This window comes from Nerophis ophidion, linkage group LG12 (genome assembly GCF_033978795.1).
Source record: "Nerophis ophidion isolate RoL-2023_Sa linkage group LG12, RoL_Noph_v1.0, whole genome shotgun sequence".
NCBI lineage: Eukaryota > Metazoa > Chordata > Actinopteri > Syngnathiformes > Syngnathidae > Nerophis > Nerophis ophidion.
The window spans coordinates 20,754,357-20,776,235 of NC_084622.1; the positions used below are offsets into that span (position 1 = coordinate 20,754,357).

The window sequence follows — 21,879 nt, forward strand, 5'->3', positions numbered from 1 at the left end:
TTTTTTTTGTGAAGAAATGTTTAGAATTAAGTTCATGAATCCAGATGGATCTCTATTACAATCCCCAAAGAGGGCACTTTAAGTTGATGATTACTTCTATGTGTAGAAATTTTAACACGTTTTTAGGTATTTTTATATCTTTTTTTCCAAATAGTTAAAGAAAGACCACTACAACTAAGCAATATTTAGCACTGTTATACAATTTAATAAATCAGAAACTGATGATATAGTGCTGTATTTTACTTCATCTCTTTTTTTCAGCCAAAAATGCTTTGCTCTGATTAAGGGGCACTTGAATTAAAAAAATGTTGACAAGGGGTACATCACTGAAAAAAGGTTGAGAACCACTTTTCTAGGTGAACCAAAAAATATGTAACTATTTATTTACGAGAACTTTGATAATTGTGTAAATGGGTTATTTTTTTATAGCGCTTTTCTACCTTCAAGGTCCTCAAAGCGCTTTGACACTTTTTCCACAGTCATCCATTCATTCACACATTCACACACTGATTGCGGGAGCTGCCATGCAAGGCGCTAACCACAACCCATCAGGGTGAAGTGTCTTGCTAAGGGCACCACACACTACGAGGATGACGGAAGGTGGGGATCGAACCAGGAACCATCAAGTTCCTGGCACCAAGCCACGCCGCCCAGTGTATATGTTTAATATTTATTTATGTATTTAATATTTGTTCTCATCCTTATTGTATATTAATTTATCACTCATTTATTCATTCGCTGTTCTGTTACAGAGAACGAAGAAATGGGATAAAACTGCTCTCGATATGAAAAGGGGTAGGATTAAATAAAACCTGTTTCTTCCTACTCCTTTTTGGACATGCTGTAATGCAACAACTGAAAATATGTGATGTACTACATTGTATTTGTTTGTTCGAAAAAAAAAAAATAATAATAATAATAATAAACATTACATAAACAGTTGATGCTTATAATAACCAGCCAATTGTTTGGTCAATCAAAAGTGTTGATGCTCATTAATGTCTGCCACTGGGAAATAATCTGTTCCTGCATGCTCTCTTACCGTTAGCGTGGCGGAAGCACGCATCCTACCAGGCAGTATGAAGGACAATTTCTGGGAGATGGGAGACACCGGTCCCTGCGGTCCCTGCAGTGAGATCCACTATGACCGCATCGGAGGGAGAGACGCCGCCCACCTGGTGAACATGGATGACCCCAACGTCCTAGAGGTCTGGAACCTGGTCTTCATCCAGTTCAACAGGTAGCAGCGCACACACCACCAAAGCAAAAAAAAAATCGAGGACGGTTCACTTAAATGTATGTCTCAGAATTTTCACCTGCTCGTGTTAGGGAGTCGGAGACGTTGCTGAAACCGCTGCCCAAGAAGAGTATTGATACAGGGATGGGTCTGGAGCGCTTGGTGTCTGTACTGCAGAACAAGATGTCCAACTATGACACTGACCTCTTCATCCCATACTTTGAAGCTATTCAGAAGGTATGTAAACAAATATCATAATTGATAATATATTCCTGGTCAATGTAAACCAGTGGTTTCCAACTTCACAAACCCACATCTTTTCAGGTATTTGAGCTCAAGCCATTTACAACTTCACACTGCACACTTCAAAATAACATGTTTATGTGATTTATGACTACCGTTTTTTTTGGATAATAGTGTGCACCGGGTTATATAAGGCACACAGCGAATGAGCGGGTCTATTCAGGTGTATTTTTATACAAAAGGCACACCATTAAAGGGTTCATGTTATGATTTTTTTTCCTACATTCAAAACACTTTATTGTGGTCTACATAACATGTAATGGACGTTCCTTTGTTAAAATGTTAGAAAGATTATGTTTTACAGACCATCTTTAAGATGCCTTCAGACCGTCTCTTTAGGATGCGCCGTTTTGTGTGCGGTCTTATTTATGTGGCTCCACTTTTACAGTATATTCTCCCCGTCATCCTTGATTTAGGAATTAATATTAGAAATGGCAACAACGCAAGATGAATGCCCCAGAATAAAAGGGTAGAGAAAAAGAAGGAGCTTATTGACTACAGCGTGGACGACAATATAAAAGATACGCACAATTTTTTGGGACTTATGCAGAAACCAAATACACATTAGCAGGTAGGTAAGAGAAGTTGGTTTTGCACAATATTGCAAAACAAAACACCAGATATTGTCCCTGAATAAATGCCATTTTGGGTTCCTTATACACACACCATAATAAAAACCATATGTTGATTGGCGGCAGCACGGTGGTCGAGGGGTTAGTGCGTCTGCCTCACAATACTGAGTAGTCCTGGGTTCAATCCCAGGCTCGGGATCTTTCTGTGTGGAGTTTGCATGTCCTGCCCGTGACTGCGTGGGTTTCTCCGGGTACTCCGGCTTCCTCCCACCTCCAAAAGTCATGCACCTGGGGATAGGTTGTTTGGCAACACTAAATGCTTCCTGAGTGTGTGAATGTGTGTGTGAATGTTGTCTGTCTATCTGTGTTGGCCCTGCGATGATGTAGCGACTTGTCCAGGGTTTACACCGCCTTCCGCCCGATTGTAGCTGAGATAGGCTCCGGTGACCCCGAAGGGAATAAGCGCTAGAAAATGGATGGGATGGATGGATATTTAAGGACAGTACGTCTGACTACAGTAGCCATAATGATCCACGTTCCATGTTGGTAGCTTACCAAAGTCGTACTAAAACATTTTGACAGATTTTTTTAGCACCGTGGTTATGTGTAATGTTGTGCATTGTCAATGAAACATCAACGTTTGGGTGTTGCTTGCTTGCGAGTACTTGCTAGCGTCATTTATTGAAAAGGCTTCGACCTGCAGTCCAAATGTTTCTCTTATGTGGGACTGCCATCTACTGGTCACACTTATCATTACACCTAGTACCACATAAAATTGCTTCAAGGTCGGTAAACACAAACAGGAATTAACACAGCGGGTTATAAGACGCACTGTCGATTTTTGAGAAAATTACAAGATTTTTAAGTGTGCTTTGTAGTCCGAAAAATACAGTACAAATTGTGCTTGTTTCAGGGCACTGGTGCCCGACCATACACTGGTAAAGTAGGGGCCGAGGATGCGGATGGTGTTGACATGGCTTACCGTGTCCTGGCTGACCACGCTCGCACCATCACTATTGCCCTTTCAGATGGTGGGCGGCCTGACAACACCGGGAGAGGGTAAGGATTTTTTAAATGTGAATTATATTAAAACTTTACGTAAGAATAATTAATCTTGGTTAGGTGTTAATTGTGTTAAAATGTGAGATTAAATGGTTTGTGTTTTCCATGTCATTCAGCTATGTGTTGCGGAGAATCCTACGTCGTGCAGTCCGTTATTCCCATGAGAAGCTGGGAGCTCAGAGAGGTTTCTTTGCCTCTCTGGTAGACGTGGTGGTCAATTCTCTGGTGAGATTTTGTCTTTTCACATTATGTACTGTTCAACAGTGCAGCAACACATGCCGTAAATGCATTCTGAACGCCTCGTCTTGCATAAACTGTGTTATTAAATAACAAAACTGCTTATATTTGTAGAGAATGTCAAATATTTACATCTTATAGATCCAAGTTAGCTTTTAGCTCCAACCAGTCAAACTCAACCCACTCGTAAGCAGTGTTTAACCTACTCAGTGGCCTAGTGGTTAGAGTGTCCGCCCTGAGATCGGTAGGTCGTGAGTTTAAATCCCGGCCGAGTCATACGAAAGACTATTAAAATGGGACCCATTACCTCCCTGCTTGGCACTCAGCATTAGATTGGATTGGATTGGATTTTATTTATTCCGTCAGGAGAGTTCCTTCAGGAAAATTAAAATTTTCAGCACAATCCCATTCAAAATCAGAGAAACATTACAGGGAGACAGAACAGGATCGCTGACTGGTCTGCCGGCTTCCAGCGCCCCTCACAAAAAAGATGAGATACAGGTAAAATAAAATAAAAAAATCGGTCTTAGCCTGGGCCCTGGAGAGGGGGCGCAGACTGAGGCCAAGGGAAACAAACAACTCATAGCCATGGTACACATCCCTCTGACATGTGTGTAAGAGGAAAACATCAAAGAACACAGAGGACATTAAAGACATTAAAGCAGCAGATACAACCAGACACTTCTACATACAGCTATGAATAAAAAATAAAGGAAACATATCCACTGTCGTGGCCTCTGCGGTGTTCCACGCCATCGTCCGCTGGGGTGGAGGGAGCATGGCCAGAGAAAAGAGCAGACCCAACAAAGCAACCAAGACAGCTGACTCCACTCTTGGCCAGTGTCCAGTCCGAATGGTTGAGCGAGGATACGTCCAAGGTGACTGAGGTGTCCGACACCTGCTCACCTAGCCAAGGCACCGCGAAGCCTCTCCGTCCCGGCGCTCAGTGCTAGCTCCGCAGTCCTGTCCCCTCATCCGCATCTCCTCCAGTCCCTCCAAACCGACTCCGGTGTGGCAGACACCCAGCAGCTGGTCTCCATGGCCAAAAGGCTCCCGGGAGGCAGATCCAGAAGTCCACAAAAAAAGCACCACAGAGGTCACGAAAGTGCCACCCCTTGTCACACAGTCCCAAAGGGTCCCAGACCAAAAGGCAAAAAAATATAATAACACATGAAAACAAGAGGGAAACACAAAATGATGACACAAGAGCACAGAGCTCCTGCCAACAGCAGCCACTACAGCAGCGCCATCTTGGGGAAAAAAAAAAAAAAAAGGGTTGGAATTGGGGTTCAAATCACCATAAATGATTCCCGGTCGCGGTTCGCCACATCTAGTATGTGTGTGACAATCATTGGTACTTGAACTTTAAGCAGTGCTTATATGTATTGTCTCCCCCAACTGATTTTTTTTTTACTATTTGAGTTTGCTGTCGATTTACTCAATGGATCTTTTGGCTTTTTTCCTCTTGACGGATCTCACTGACTTTCGTATTTCTTTCAGGGTGAAGCATTTCCTGAATTGAAGAAAGACCCCGAAATTGTAAAGGACATTATTAACGAGGAGGAGGCACAGTTTCTCAAAACCCTTAGCAGGGGGCGCCGCATCCTGGATCGAAAGATCATGAGTATGGGTGACTGTAAGACCATCCCAGGTGAGAGACGTTTGAGGAAAAGCTTTTCTGTTGCATGTGTTCTGTGAAAGAATGTGCTCATGGTGGCCTCAGGTGCTCTTTGAACAGCGTTTTTTGTCCATCTGTGCATCCAGGAGACACAGCATGGCTTTTGTATGACACTTATGGCTTCCCTCTGGACTTAACCTCCCTCATTGCTGAGGAGAAAGGCATGTTGGTGGACTTGGTTTCCTTTGAGGAGGAGAAGAAAGCTGCACAGGTAAGGCACAGGAAAAAGACTTTAGAGTTCAAACCGCATTGGGACACCTCTCGTTAAAAGGGGATTCATGGTGATTTTTATTTATATTCGAACACTTCTTGTGCTCTGGATATGGATTAGATTGGATCTGCATCGATGTAACTTTTGCCCTGTCATATGTATAACCCACTCTCTTCGTATGTCTGCAAGATGTTCGTTTGTTGAAGCGTTTTTCAGATATGGTCAAAAGATTAAATTCATAAACTTTATATAGATTCAGCAGGTCACAGCATTTGATACAGTGCTGTATTAAAAGCTATTTTTTTTAGCAGTATATACAGTACAGGCCAAAAGTTTGGACACACCTTTTCATTCAATGCGTTTTTCTTTATTTTCATGACTATTTACATTGTAGATTGTCACTAAATGCATCAAAACTATGAATGAACACACTTGGAGTTATGTATTTAACAAAAAAAGGTGAAATAACTGAAAATATGTTTTATATTGAAGTGTCTTCAAAATAGCCACTCTTTGCTCTGATTACTTTTTCGCACTCTCTTGGCATTCTCTCAATAAGCTTCAAAAGTTAGTTATGGTTTTCACTTCACAGGTGTCATAGTTTTTGATGCCTTCAATGACAATCAATGTCAGGTTCAAACACTGATGACCTCTATTAAACAAGACAAGAAGCAAGGAATCAAACAGAGACAGTATTAAATTTGGCTAAATGAGGAGAGCGTGTACACCGGTACCCTTGTATAGGGGCGGTATAGCTCGCTTGGTAGAACGGCCGTGCCAGCAACTTCAGGGTTGCAGGTTCGATCCCCGCTTCTGCCATTCTAATTACTGCCGTTGTGTCCTTGGGCAAGACACTTTACCCACCTGCTCCCAGTGCCACCCACACTGCTGTAAAAAAATGTAACTTAGATATTGGGTTTCGCAATGTAAAGCGCTTTGAGTCTTTTGAGAAAAAGCGCTGTATAGATGTAATTCACTTCACTTCACTTACAGTGTTCCACCACGCTCTGACGAAAGATTGTACGCCTCTCTTTTATTTGGACTTTCCCTGATTACATGGCAACAGCTGTTTGTAAGGGAGGGGGTCATAAACAGCCATCGCGTTTGGTTACAAAAAAATTCAAAGAAAAAGTCGTAAAACAGTTCAAAGAAAAGGTGCCCGGAGGGGTGTCAGGTCCTGCTTCCTCTCCGCTTTGTAGATCTCAGGTCAAGACAAAATCTTCCTGTGGATTACAATAGAAGAAAGAAAGCAACGCCTTCATGTCGCTTCCCATCCTACACAGTGGAGTTTTACACGCCGTTTGATTGGTAGGATCAAAGACAGCTTTTGTTTGGAACTCATGGCAACACAAAGTTTTGTGATAACTTAGATACAATTATTCTGACAATCTACAATGTAAATAGTCATAAAATTAAGAAAACGCATTGAAATGAGAAGGCGTGTCCAAACGTTTGGCCTGTACTGTAAGTCACTGCATGTTGCATGTTGCTGTTTTTAGGTGCATACCAAAATTAGATGAAAATAAAACTCTCCTACCTTTTCTTGTTACCTCAAGCCAAGTTGTAATGTCACTGTCTTTCTCTGCCGGAGTTTAGCGGCCAATTTCATTTCATTCATCTCATCGTAAATGTCATTAAAGCAAATAAACCAGTACAAACTGCCCTGTGAAACTGTCCAATTAAACGAAATAGACCTCAGAGCAGGTGGGATGGCATTAGCTGAGAATAATATTATTTTCTATATGATATTAAATTCACAGAGCCTAAAGCATATATGGTTGATAGCTTAAATGTTAAAGTTTAAATAGGTGCATCAGAACGTAACCAAATGTTTTAAAAGGCCTGTGCGCAGAGGCTTACACCTTACAAGCTCATACACAAATGCATAAACCTTATAATTTGATGCTTTGGCATTTTTTAACACGGCGATCCAATTTTTGTTTGATGCTTTGACATTTTTTAACACGACGATCCAATTTTTGTAACATTTTTAAGTCAGAAAAGACGGAAATCATTATAGGTCCCCTTTAAGGACTAGACTTGACACAGTAGAAATAAAAATGTAAATATAGTCAATTATCAAATAAGTTCATTGATGCAATCTGGCTGTGTAGCACCATTGCAGTGAATACAAAGTGATTTTTAGGATCAACCACATCCTGAAAGTATTAAAAAGTTCAACTTATTTGAGACAATTCAAGTTCATAATTAAAATGCATGTGGGCTTGTTTTCCATGCATATAATTTACAAACATTAAACTACACATTGCCACAAGGTACGTGTTAAAACTTCTAACGACAACGATGTTCCTTTTGATGCATTATAAGTAGTTTAGAAGAAGAAATAGCTTTTAATTGTATATTTAATTCTTTTTAAATGTTGTTTTGAATTAGACTGTCCTGTATCCTAGAGCTCACACACTCCTAATATATATATGTGTGTGTGTAGTTAAAGTCCCAGGGTAAAGGTGCAGGAGATGTGGACCACATCATGTTGGACATCTATGCCATTGAAGAGCTGAGAAATAAGAATATTCCCGCCACAGATGATTCTCCCAAATACAAATACAGCTCTGATGAAAAGGGAACCTATGGTACATACAACCTAAATACCAAGACAGACTGAAAGGTTCTTAGGACAAAATGGTGTTTTAATCCTGGTCTTCGTTGATGTGTCATTAGAGTTCCAGCAGGTCTCTGCCACAGTGTTGGCCCTGCGCCGTGACCGCTCCTTCTGCGATCAAGTGACTTCCGGTCAGGAATGTGGCGTACTTCTGGATCAGACTTCTTTCTATGCCGAACAGGGAGGACAGACATTTGATGAGGGCTACATGCTTCGAGAGGATGACAGCACAGAAGATGTAAGTGCATTAGTACACATTCACTATACATTCTTGATATGCTTCAGCAGTGATTTCCAAACTTTTCTGACTCCTATACTTCTTCAGATCTTGAGCCGTATACCCCATCTCCTGCACACAATAAAACATCTTACTCAGAATTATTTTGAAATACATATATTTCAGAATATTTGTATAATAGATTAATTAGGAAAATTAAATCTTCACAGAAGAGCATTTTCTCCTGAATCATCCTTCATTATGTACGGACATACGCCAGGACGTGTTCTTGGCCGGCTATATATGTTGATGTATCCAGCTGTAATGTGTACAATTCACTGACTCGTATGTACAATATTATTTTTTATTTTTTTAACTTCCTCCACTATGTCATTGATGCACAGACAAATGTTGTTTGATGAAGGCATGGTCTGTATAGTTTTTCTGGGGGAAAAACTAATGTGCTTGGTTTCTAAATATCTGCGATCAGTGAATGTTTTACTGAGTTGTGAGACAAAACATTTGCACATTTTTTGCGCATTGAAATCCACTAGAAAAAAAACATTGGTCAGCTAAACGATTAACATAAGTATGAGTTATATACCGTAATTTTCATTCTATAAGGCGCACTTAAAATCCTTTCATTTTCTCAAAACTCGACAGTGCTCCTTATAACCTGGTGTGACTAATGTACGGAATATTTTTGGTTGTGCTTCCCGACCTCGAACCTATTTTATTTGGTAAATGATGAAATGATAAATGTGACCAGTAGATGGCAGTCACACGTAAGAGGTACGTGTAGACTGCAATATGATGGCAGTCACACATAAGAGATACGTGTAGATTGCAATGTGACTCAAGTAAACAACACCAACATTTTTATATGTTCCATTAAAAATAAAGAACATTACACATGGCGTTCAAAAATCTATCAAAAACGTTTTAGTAAGACTTTGGTAAGTAGCACTAATTGTATCCAGTTATGATTCAGAAAACATACTTATCAGTTACAGTACTACTTAAGAAGACTAGCCTGAATTTAAACCAAAATATAAATGAAATCTTCAAGATTAAACATTCTAAATCAGGGGTCTCAGACAGGCGGCCCGCAAGCCAATTGGGGCCCACGAGACGTTATTTTGCGGCCCGCACCTAGATATGAAAATTTTGTGTTAGTGCAGCCTGCAAGTTTTATATGATTGGTGCTTGACATTGTTACACTTGCCAACCCACCCGATTTTTCCAGGAGACTCCCGAATTTCAGGGCAACCCATTCTCTCGAATTTCTGTCGATTTCACTCAACTAACAAAGTTAAGGCGGTACCGTAACGGCATGGTTTTTAACGACCTCTACAACCTGTACAAACAGCGTGCCAGCCCAGTCATATGTTGTATCTAGCTCTTGAACACACGTAAGTGACTGCAAGACATTGCCCCGGGAGATTGTCGGGAGGTGCACTGGAATTCGGTAGTCTCCCGGAAAAATCGGGAGGGTTGGCAAGTATGTTTCTAGGGCCGGAAAGCCATTCTGAGAAGGTGAATTTATTAAAAAGTGCATGTTAGACTCTTTAAGAAATATTTTCTCGCGGCCCAGCCTCACCCAGTTTCTGCATCCAATGGCCCCCAGGTAAATTGATTATGAGACCCCTGTTCTAAATACACGACATAATCATCGGACGTACTTATCTGTTGATATAACGCACACAGGGCATTGCACAACATTGGTGTCTTCTAGATCAATAAGCACCTCCATGCCTGCAGCGTGCAAGATGAGGCGTTCAATGACACTGCGTAACTTTAGCCTTTCAGACAGCAATGTAGTCACGCGTGTTTAATTTTCGTTCCCGTTACTCGCTTTGGGTACCTCGATGCTGTATTGATTCAGTAGTGTGTTGAAGCGGAAGACGATCGATGGATGGATGGATGGTAGTATGCTTGTTATTATTGTGGTTGTGTCTAATGTGTTTTAAATGTTTCTGTTCAGGCTGATATAGTACAAAAAGTCTGAAGAAAAGATATCTTATTTTTTCCAGCCAACCATAAGTGACTGTGTGATCTGTCTTTGCAGAAAATGGAGTTCTCAGTGAAGAACACACAGGTTAGAGGAGGTTACGTTCTGCATGTAGGGACTGTTTATGGAACGTTACAGGTTGGAGACCGTGTCACCTTACATGTAGATGAGGTAAGCTTAATTAGTGCGAGTGAAATCTTGGAAACGACCTGGATGCCCTTCAATTGGCGCATGTGATCCCATCTGTTGTCCCCAGGCTCGTCGCAGACCCATCATGAGCAACCACACCGCCACACATATCCTCAACTTTGCTCTAAGGGGAGTTTTGGGGGAGGCCGACCAGCGGGGGTCCTTGGTGGCCTCTGACCGCCTGCGCTTTGACTTCACCGCCAAAGGTGCTTTGAGCACGGGAGAGGTCCGGCGGACTGAGGAGATCGCCTGTGCAATGATTAGAGATGCCAAGGTCAGTTACGGCTCATAAAAAAGTCCTGATTCTTAATTTAGCGTCTTTTATATTTAAAAGAGTCAAGAGCATGAGATAGGGAGGAGAATCAGATTGGGCTGGTGCCAATATGGAAAACTGAGCAACATCATGAGAGGAGAAATACCATTAAGCCTAAAAAGAAAGGTATTTAATCAATGCGTGTTACCAACCATGACATATGGAGCTGAAACCTGGGCATTGTCAAATAAAATGGAAAAGAAAATAGCAGCAGCACAACACAACATGGAAAGAAATATGCTCGGAATCACATATAAAGACAGAAAAACAAATGAATGGGTGAGAAAACAAACGCAAGTCCAAGACATTATGAGAACTATCAAATTAAATAAGTGGAAGTGGGCTGGACATATCAGTAGGAAAACCGAAAATACATGGACTTCTCTAATGACATGAGATCGTTCACCTTGGTAGAAACATGCTGAGGCTTTTGTCCAGCAGTGGACTGACAATGGCTGATGATGTTTTTTACTTTTAAAAAGGTTTTCTTATTGAAACAATCATTCAAAAGACAGGGACATCATATCTGTTAAATCTTTCCTTTTTATGGTGACAACCAGTCTCAGACCGCAGTTGTTAACATTACATTTTAAACCTGAAGGGGTCATTTCAATGAAAAATGCCCATGTTTATGTCATAATGCATCATTGCAAAGCAGTGTGAAATGACAACAGCAACATAACTACTGTCTAGTTAAATAAATAAATGATAAATGGGTTGTACTTGTATAGCGCTTTTCTACCTTCAAGGTACTCAAAGCGCTTTGACACTACTTCCACATTTACCCATTCACACACACATTCACACACTGATGGAGGGAGCTGCCATGCAAGGCGCCAACCAGCACCCATCAGGAGCAAGGGTGAAGTGTTTTGCTCAGGACACAACGGACGTGACGAGGTTGGTACTTGGTGGGATTTGAACCAGGGCCCCTCGGGTTGCGCACGGCCACTTTTCCACTGCGCCACGCCGTTAAACTGTAGATGGGTACCTTACCTTTCACTTTACCAGCCGGGACATCGGTTTCAGTACTCAGTGTTGTTTTGTGTAGTAATAAATGTTAATGTGTTTACTAACCAAAAGTATTTTTTTACTCATTTAACACCAAGCTGATAAGGTCAACTGTGCTGTACAGTTGTTATATACTGTAATGTTTTCTTACACTTCTGAGTCTCACTAGCAAGTATGCATTCATTTCAGTTAGTCCTGGGTGTGTTTCCTTAGTCAGGAAGTAGTCATAGAATTAAGGTGAGTGTGCCAGTTTTGTCTTTTGTTGATCCCTACAAGGTGTTTATACCGTAAGTCAAAGGTTCCTAACCTTTTTGACCTCAGGGCCTAACTTTTCCTCGACAGAAATGCCTGGGGCCCACTCAAATATTAACACTAAATTACTTATTTTACGCTTGATTTTAATTGTATTCAATAATATCTAACCTACTTACTGTTTAAAACCTTGTCAAATCATATAAAACCATGTGTTAATAACAAAGATTATTATTTATTTAAACCTTAGGTGGATTACAAAAGTAATTACTAACCAAATTTACTGCATGAATAAAAAGGGACTTGTAAATACCTGATGGAAAATACATTGACATACAAATTATGCTGTGCTAAAATAAACTAAATAATAATGAATATGTTTCTTAACTAAACTGTCTATAGAATTAAAGTGCAAATGAAAATACAGCTACACCACTTTAGTCATTGTTTTTGCGCTAAGAAACTTCTTCATGACATTAACTTCACAGTTTTTCCTGTTTGTTTGAAATTGTCATTACCACCACAAGTGGTGGAAAAAGGCAAACAGCCGAGATATTTTTTGGCGGCCCTCTAACCCCTGATTTCCGTGAACGCTTTTCGTTTTTATTAAGTCAATGTGGTTTCCACCAGCTGCGGAAAGGCACAGGCGTGGCAGTTCCTTGCACTAAATATACGCAGGGCTTCTATTTTTGCCGGTCGCCGCAATGCGGCTGTTTGGTTTAGCTAAAATCCGTGTTATACAGGAAGTCATGCACAAACACGAAATAAGTTATACGGTTTACGACAAAATAAAACAGTAATGAGCCGGCACAAACATTTTCCGACGTAATTTCACACCTTGTTGACTCAAATGCTGATTCCAGAGGTCTAAAATTAAAGAATCGTATACTAGCATATGGGGTCCTGTGTCAAATGCCAGCTAATACCAGGTATGGAGACGGCAAGGCGTGGTTCTTGGGAGTTGTTTGTCTACAGCGCTTGGCATGGATGATTTTATTGTTGTGTTGCTACAAAAAATCAAGTTGTTTTTCTGCAATGCAATTGTTGTCTTTTTTCATGAGTCAAGTCAATGTCGTCAAAGACTCATTGTTGTTTAAAAAAAAAAAAAGCGAATGTTCCAAAAAAAACTGCAGTTCCCCTTTTAAGTGGCCAAGTACTGCTGTTAAATGTGATTGAGCTGATAAACCAATCAAACAATGTACTAATATAATACACTTCAAGAAAAATCTTCAAACTTAAAGTGTTTACAAAGTACAAAAAAGAAGAACCATGATAAACATCCTGAATTTATTCACTCACTCATTCTTTCATTCTCAAAATAATCTTACTTATCTCATCGTATGGAATAAAACTTACTTCACCAATTATTTATTTATTTATTTTTATTGTGCTTACTTACGGAGTATATTGTGAATACATTGAGAACAGGAAGTGAACAAAAGTTTTAGCAACTGTTATGTAAAAGAAAAGGGGTAGGATTAAATAAGCTCAGCTTCTTCCTACTCCTTTTCGAACATGTTGAAAAGAGAAACTGGAAATTGTGATGTATCATGTTGTATGCTGTCATGTTCGAAATAAACTCAACTCAAACTCCTCGCCTGAACTGTTTTTCCAGACAGTCTACGCTATGGACGCCCCCCTAGCACAAGCCAAGGCAATTCAGGGTTTGCGCGCTGTGTTTGACGAGACGTACCCCGACCCTGTGAGGGTTGTGTCTATTGGCATCCCCGTTCAGGACCTGCTGGACGACCCCAGCAGTGCTGCTGGTTCTCTCACCTCCATTGAGTTTTGTGGTGGAACGTGAGTATTTCTTATTACTCGTGATGAAGACAGAAATCCGGCATCACAATGATTGATTGATTGATTGATCGATTGATTGATTGATCGATCATTGGAATCAAAGTCTTGAATATAGAAAAAGGTCATTTTCCACCCTTTTTTATATGCTGCTTTTTTAATATCCTAAATTCCCCTAGCAGCCTCCTTCAGTGTGCTCACACCTGTCCCTGTTGCATGTTGTTATCTCTAGCCATCTGCAGAACTCTGGTCACGCCGCACCGTTTGTCATCGTCTCAGAGGAGGCCATCGCTAAGGGGATTCGCCGCATCGTTGCTGTGACAGGAAGCGAGGCCCAGAAGGTCGCTACGCTCACACACATTCACACATAAACAAAATATTCAGCCATAATTTGTCGTTAGTGTTTATTAGGGCTGCGAATCTGTGGGTGTCCCACGATTCTATTCAATATCGATTCTTGGGGTCGTGATTCGATTATATATAGATTTTTTTCGATTCAACGCCATTCTCCATTCAAAAACGATATTTTTCCAATTCAAAACGATTCTGTATTCATCCAATACATAGGATTTCAGCAGGATGTACCCCAGCCTGCTGATATGCTAGCAGAGTAGATAAAAAAAAAAAAAAAAGCTTTTATAATTGTAAAGGACAATGTTTTATCAACTCATTGCAATAATGTAAATTTGTTTTAGCTATTAAACAAACCAAAAATATGACTTATTTTATCTTTGTGAAAATATTGGACATAGTGTGTTGTCAAGCTTATGAGATGCGATGCACGTGTAAGCCACTGTGACACTATTGTTCTTTTTTTTTTATTTTTATAAATGTCTAATGATAATGTCAAAGAGGGATTTTTAATCACTGTTATGTTAAATTATAACTAATATTGATACTGTTGTTGATAATATAAATTTTTGTTTCACTATTTTTGGTTTGTTCTGTGTCGTGTTTGTGTATCCTCTCAATTGCTCTGTTTATTGCAGTTCTGAGTGTTGCTGGGTCAGGTTTGGTTTTGGAATTGGACTGCATTGTTATGGTATTGCTGTGTATTGATTTGTTGGTTTGATAAAAAAAAATATATATATATAAAAAAAAAAAGGATTTAAAAAAAAAAAAACAGAGATTCAATTCTGAATCACACAACGTGAGAATCGCGATTTGTATTTGAATCGATTTTTCCCCCATACCCTTAGTGTTTATGGTTAACAATGACTTGTTTTTGCTGACAACCTAACTGAAAAGAAAGCTCTTACTGCAGATGATCACATTTATTATATTTTGAAAGTGTCTTCTCACAGCTTCTGATGGATCTGTATTCATAGATGTAACTTTATCTACAACACCTCTTTCTCATCTATCTCCACAAGTCTTGCTGTGGAACAGGAATTGTTAGGCAGCATACACACACATAACTGTCAACAAATTGTATAGTCAGCTAAAATGGGAAATAGTAGAGCACATGCTGATGTGCAGCTTGTCATATAATGAATGGGATTGTTCCTCCCAGTGGTTATTAATGATAGCCCAGTAGAAACATACAGATGGACCTGAAATGAGCCACACTGTTAGAAAAGTGTCAGTAATGCTTATGTTGCGTTGTGTTCACTAGGCCCAGAGGAAAGCAGACGCACTGCACCAAGGTCTGACTGCCCTGGCAGACAAAGTGAAGCAGCAGACAGCCCCTAATAAGGACATGCAGAAAGAGATTGCAGACATGACAGAGGTGGGTGTTTATCATCGTTATGTTATCCATTATTTGTATTCCCTTAATTACATTACAAAGACTTTTGCCATAGACAACAACAAGCTGTAATATCCTCATTTTCAGCCGACATGCACACACGCTGTCACTAGCCCTGTGGTGAACTCACAGTTTGAAATCACAAAACTCCTTAACTTCAACAACTAGGTCGCAAAAATGATTAAAAATAAAATGTGTGTGTGTGTGTGTGTGTGTGTGTGTGTATATATACATATATATATATATATATACGTGTATATATATATATATGTATATATATACACACACACACACACATATATACTGTGTGTGTGTGTGTGTGTGTGTATCTGTAAAACAACTGCTGTACAGAATGTGTGCTTGGGTCCCTTTTTTCAAAAACAGTAATACAAAAAACTTAACTGTCTGATTTGATGCTAAAAACTTTGACAGACCACTTCGAATAAAATATTTTTTTTTACAGAATGATACACCCAGAATGTACATGAAAATAAAAAATGGGGGATTTACAATATTAACAATCAACGATAAAAGACTGAATATTTAAAACATATGAATGTTGCTCCGTTTTTTAATTCTTACACCGCCTCCTCGATTGACGTATTTTTAATCAAGCAAAATGCAACAAACACGGCGAAATATGAATGTAAAGGGTACAAAACACCTACAATCTGATTATAATATCACTTTTCTGGAGAACTTTGTTGTAAAAATGAGCTTTCCCGTGTCTCCGGCTGGCCGCTCTTGAAATACTCTTTATAGTTCAAGACTTACGGTAATTTGATAACCGATGATGGCGGCTACAGTCTTGATGCTAAAGATCTAAAAAAAAAAAAACGTTTGTAAATGTCCGTAATTTGCAGTAAAAATACTTCCTGAATGTTAAAAATCTCACATCAATTGCTTTCTTTGGATTCATTTTGAGCTATCAAAAATAGAAAAAGTACTGGTAAAAGGGTAGAAAAATACTTCTAAAATCACATAAAGTAGCACAGAAGCCAACGCCTGCAACGATGAGCACCAGAGATCTAGCACCCTGACCATAATGGTTGTTCTGCAAAGCAAACAATGGATGGATGAAATGTTTGAACAGTGAGACAAGATTTGTACACGGAAATACATTTTTATTCAATCTGTGTTTTGTAAATTGAAAAGTTCCTGCAATAAGGGGTTCATAAATCAAAGGTTCCCTTGTATGAAGGAAGGATGGCAGGCAGGCAGGAAATGAAGAGGAACTTTTTATTTCAACACAGCTTTGTTTCTCTGATACACAAATGGTAAATGGGTTGTACTTGTATAGCGCTTTTCTACCTTCAAGGTACTCAAAGCACAAGCCCAATTAAAAATGTTTTATCAAGAAATGGTTAGAATCAAGAATTGATTCTGGATTGAATCATCGGCCCAAGAATTTTAATGGAATTGTAATTTGAAAGATTCCCATTCCTACTTAATTCCATCCATCCATCCATCTTCTCCCATGAATTGATTTACGTGGACCCCGACTAAAACATGTTGAAAAACTTATTCGGGTGTTACCATTTAGTGGTCATTTGTACGGAATATGTACTGAACTGTGCAATCTACTAATAAAAGTTTCAATCAATCAATCAAACCGCTTATTCCCTTTGGGGTCGTGGGGGGCGCTGGTGCCTATCTCAGCTACAATCGCGAAGTACACCATGGACAAGTCGCCACCTCATCGTAGGGCCAACACAGATAGACAACATTCACACTCAAATGTCATGATTCATTTAATGCACACATTTTATGTCGACAAAAGCGATCAACCATGTGTGGATGACATACTGGACCAGGACTTTATGACTTAGTCCATGTAGACCATATTTGAGACCTCCGAATTCGGGAGATGGGTAGGGGGCGGGGTATTCGGGGCGGAGGTGGGCGGGGTTTGGTGGTAGCAGTGGCGTATATTGTAGCGTCCCGGAAGAGTTAGTTCTGCAAGGGGTTCTGGGTATTTGTTCTGTTGTGTTTATGTTGTGTTACGGTGCCAAGGTCCCCTCGAAATGTGTTTGTCATTCTTGTTATGTGTGGGTTCACAGTGTGGCGCATATTTGTAACAGTGTTAAAAGTTGTTTATATGGCCACCCTCAGTGTGACCTGTATGGCTGTTGATCAAGTATGCATTGCATTCACTTATGTGTGTGTAAAAGCCACATATATTATAAGACTCAGCCGACACGCTGTTTGTATGGAGGACAATTGCACGTGACGACAGGTTTTCAAGGACGCTAAAGACAGTCCCCCAATATTGTTGTCCGGGTGGAAATCGGGAGAAATTTGGGAGAATGGTTGCCCGGGGAGATTTTCGGGAATGGCACTGAAATTTGGGAGTCTCCGGAAAAATTGGGAGAGTTGGCAAGTATGATGTAGACTGGTTGTCGACATAAACAGGACTGACTTTAGTGGGTTTCACTGTATTTATTTATTTTGTAGGGTTCTGATAGTTTAAAAATAACTTTATTTTGAAAATGCTGAATGACACCTACCTGTAGTGTTACAATCGGTAACTGGATTGGTTGTCTGGTGCACAGTGGATCGGCACTGCAGTGATCTCCCAGTGGCGGAAGGACGAGATGAGGGAGACCCTGAAGGGCCTGAAGAAGACCATGGATGACTTGGACCGTGCCTACAAGGCGGACATCCAGAAGAGAGTCCTGGAGAAGATCAAGCAGGTGATGGCGGAGAGCCCTAATCAGGATCTGCTGGTGATGGAGATGGAGACCGGAGCCTCGGCCAAAGTGAGTTTTTTTAAATGAAACTTAAGTGTTACAAAAAGAAGTAAAAGTATTATATGAAATACAAAACCCAAAACCAGTTAAGTTGGCACGTTTTGTAAATAGTAGATAAAAACAGAATACAATGATTTCCTAATTATTTTCAACCTATATTCAATTGAATAGACTGCAAATACAAGATACTTAACATTTGAACTGGAAAACTTTATATTTTTTGCAAATATTAGCTCATTTGGAATTTGATACCTGCAACATGTTTAAAAAATGCTGGCACAAGGGGCAAAAAAGACGAGAAAGTTGAGGAATGCTCATCAAACGCCTATTTGGAACATCACACACGTGACCAGCCTAATTGGGAATAGGTGGGTGCCATGATTGGGTATAAAAGCAGCTTCCATGAAATGCTCAGTAATTCACAAACAAGGATGGGGTGAGGTACATCACTTTGTGAACAAAAGCGTGAGCAAATTGTCGGGCAGTTTAAGAACAACATTTCTCAACTAGCTATTGCAAAGAATTCTTGGAATTTCAGCATCTAGGGTCTGTAATATAATCCAAAGGTTACGAGAATCTGGAGAAATCTCTGCACGTAAGCGATAATATTACAGACCTTCGATCCCTCAGACGGTACTGCATCAAAAAGCAACTTCAGTGTGTATAGGATATCACCACAGGAACACTTCAGAAAACTACTGTTTACAGTTGGTCGCTACATCTGAAAGTGCAAGTTAAAACACTACTATGCAAAGCCAAAGCCATTTATCAACAACACCCAGAAACACTGCTGGCTTTGCTGGACCATAGCCCGTCTAACATGGACTGATGCAAAGTGGAAAAGTGTTCTGTTGTCTGACAAGTCCACATTTGAAATTGTTTTTGGAAACTGTGGACATCGTGTCCTCCAGAACAAAGTGGAAAAGAACCATCTGGACTGTTACAGGCGCAAAGTTCAAAAGCCAGCATCTGTGATGGTATGGGGGTGTATTAGTGCCCAAGGCATGGGTAACTTACACATCTGTGAAGGCACCATTAATGCTAAAAGGTACATACAGGTTTTGGAGCAACATATGTTGTCATCCAAGCAGCATTATCATGGACACCCCCTGCTTATTTCAGCACGACATTGCCAAGCCACATGTCACAACAGCGTAGTGTGGGTACTAGACTGGCCTGCCTGTAGTTCAGACCTGTCTCCCATTGAAAATGTGTGGTGCATTATGAAGCCTAAAATACGACAACAGAGACCCCGGACTGTTGAACAATTTGAGCTGTACATCAAGCAAAAATGGGAAAGAATTCCACCTGAAAAGCTTCAAAAATTGGTCTCCTCAGTTCTCAAACGTTTACTGAGTGTTGTTATAAGGAAAGGCCATGCAACACAATGGTAAAAATGCCCCTGTGCCAACTTTGTTGCAATGTGTTTCTGCCGTTAAATTCTAAGTTAATGATTATTTGCAAAAAAAAATAAAAAAGTTTATTGGTTCGGACGTTAAATATCTTGTCTTTGCAGTCTATTCAATTGAATATAAGTTGAAAAGAATTTGCAAATCATTGTATTCTTTTTTTATTTACGAATTACACAACGTGCCAACCTCACTGTTTTTGTATTTTGAAATGCCGATTGTGTTTGTCATGTGACTAAAGTAAAGTGTGTGTGACTCATTAGTTTGGACTAAGACATGAGGATGGTGATTACAAGACATGGTGCTCTCCGCCCTTTTTACCCCTCCTCATTTTGCAGGCTCTCAATGAGTGCCTGAAGCTGCTGAAGTCAAGCTCTCCTCAGACCGCCGCCATGCTCTTGGTTGCGGACCCCGATGCCGGCAAAGTGGTCTGCCTGTGTCAAGTCCCTCAGGTGATTAAACTGTTTCTACACACGACCCACTTCATTGTGCAGCAAATCACAACAATACAGGCGCTCATGAGAATCTTATCGTCCCTCTAGGAAAAGGCTAACCGCGGGCTAAAGGCCAGCGAGTGGGTTCAAGAATTGTGCCCCCTGATGGACGGCAAAGGAGGCGGCAAGGACATGTCGGCCCAAGCCACCGGTAGGAACACGCAGTGCCTGCAGGAGGCGCTGCAGATGGCCCAGCAGTTTGCATCTCTCAAACTTACAGAAAACTGAAGGCAAGAGAAATTGGCGAAGTGTGGCGTGGAAGATGGGAAATGGTAATAACATTTTTACTTCCCCCATTTTGCCTACAGTGGACCACTGTTGGGAGTGGGGCGGTTAATTAACGTCAGTCAAATGTTATCTGTGGAAACAACGCTCAAATCGAAATATGCTCATGGCAGAAATCTGCATGCTTGTGTACAGAGATAGGAAATAGATTTGGAATCAGTGAGTTTGACACGTTTGCACTTCAATCTCCGGTTGTGAGCGTCGTGCTCTCCAAACTGTCAGCCCCTATTTTGTGCACTTTTTCATCCTGGTGGCTTATGGTCTTCCTTCAACCCCAAACTGACCGAGGGCTCATTCTGCACAGCTTCATTTTTAGGAAACAAACAATTTGAAGCCAACTGTAAACTAATTTAAAGTTGTAGCAGGGTTCATCTATGCTGTCAATAGTTGTAGCTGCTTGTCAATTAAGACTAAATAATTCATCAGTCCTGTGTAAAAGATCATGTTCTGTATTTGTAACTTCATTTCTAGGTCACCTGTACAATAATGTCTTTTATCATTGTTGCTTTTCCATGTACCAATCATGACACATTACTGGATTGGAATAAACAGATCTACGTTGCCATGTGTTCACACTTTATAATAGCAACGCTAGCAGTGTGTTTTGATGTGAAAAAGTATGACATTACTTCACATTGCACCTCAGATGATGAAGGAGCAAAATGTCAGGAGGGTAATGTTAATGAAGATACATTTGCACAAGCTTTGGTGATTAATTTTTAATAAACTACTTAGCTGAAGAACAAGTTTGCCCCTTAAACCAGGGGTGTCCTAAGTGCGGCCCGCAGGTAATTTTTTAACGGCCACGCAGCACATTCTAAAAATACGATAATAAAAAATTAAAAGCATCAAAAGTGGTATAAAAGAGCAGACAGGGGAAATATAACAAGACAATATTGACTCTAATAACACAAAGCTGTCATGCAGGGTATTTATTTCTTAAAAAAAAAAAAAAAAAAAAGATTCAAAACCAATGTCATTATGAATAGTTGACCTATTATATCACATTAAATATTCCACTTTGAGGCATTTTTTGGGGAAAATGTTGCATAATTTGTTCGGAATATAAAAAACGTATCTGTTTTTTTAAAAAAGGGCCTAAACCGAACAAACAAAAAACATAAACAACAATAAAAACTTATAATTGACGGATAGATCTGAAGTTGGTCACGAGAATATTGTGTTCAAAGTAAATAGATAAAAATGTGTAATTTATTTTTTATCACTTAAATGGAGGCTTCAGCTCACCAATATTTTTGCAGTGTAAAAATAATGATGAGATATTAAATTTTTTAAGGCTGCAATTATTTTATGATCTCTAATATTCCACTTAAAATGTGATGGGGAAATTATTCCAAATTGTGTTTTTTCCATAAAAAACAGGGTTGTTTTTTTGACGAAAAGAGTGTACAACTTTAATCTTTAAAAACGTTATAATGACAGATAGAACTAATGTTGATCTAGAGATTTAAACCCCGAAT

The 21,879-nt window shown here is 39.9% G+C and overlaps 1 protein-coding gene across 1 annotated transcript in view; it reads left to right on the forward strand.

Moving 5' to 3' along the window:
- Nucleotides 1-20,960, forward strand: part of LOC133563117 (alanine--tRNA ligase, cytoplasmic-like) — a 39,640-nt gene extending 18,680 nt beyond the window's left edge. The window contains exons 5-20 of the mRNA XM_061917067.1: nucleotides 1,049-1,240; nucleotides 1,330-1,474; nucleotides 3,026-3,171; nucleotides 3,291-3,399; nucleotides 4,912-5,062; nucleotides 5,176-5,300; nucleotides 7,750-7,894; nucleotides 7,983-8,161; nucleotides 10,209-10,322; nucleotides 10,408-10,614; nucleotides 13,532-13,716; nucleotides 13,946-14,054; nucleotides 15,329-15,442; nucleotides 18,013-18,219; nucleotides 19,958-20,071; nucleotides 20,162-20,960. Coding sequence (XP_061773051.1) covers nucleotides 1,049-1,240; nucleotides 1,330-1,474; nucleotides 3,026-3,171; nucleotides 3,291-3,399; nucleotides 4,912-5,062; nucleotides 5,176-5,300; nucleotides 7,750-7,894; nucleotides 7,983-8,161; nucleotides 10,209-10,322; nucleotides 10,408-10,614; nucleotides 13,532-13,716; nucleotides 13,946-14,054; nucleotides 15,329-15,442; nucleotides 18,013-18,219; nucleotides 19,958-20,071; nucleotides 20,162-20,341 — 2,422 coding nt within the window. The 3' untranslated portion in view covers nucleotides 20,342-20,960. The remainder of the gene's footprint in view (nucleotides 1-1,048; nucleotides 1,241-1,329; nucleotides 1,475-3,025; nucleotides 3,172-3,290; nucleotides 3,400-4,911; nucleotides 5,063-5,175; nucleotides 5,301-7,749; nucleotides 7,895-7,982; nucleotides 8,162-10,208; nucleotides 10,323-10,407; nucleotides 10,615-13,531; nucleotides 13,717-13,945; nucleotides 14,055-15,328; nucleotides 15,443-18,012; nucleotides 18,220-19,957; nucleotides 20,072-20,161) is intronic.
- Nucleotides 20,961-21,879: the final 919 nt, after the last annotated feature.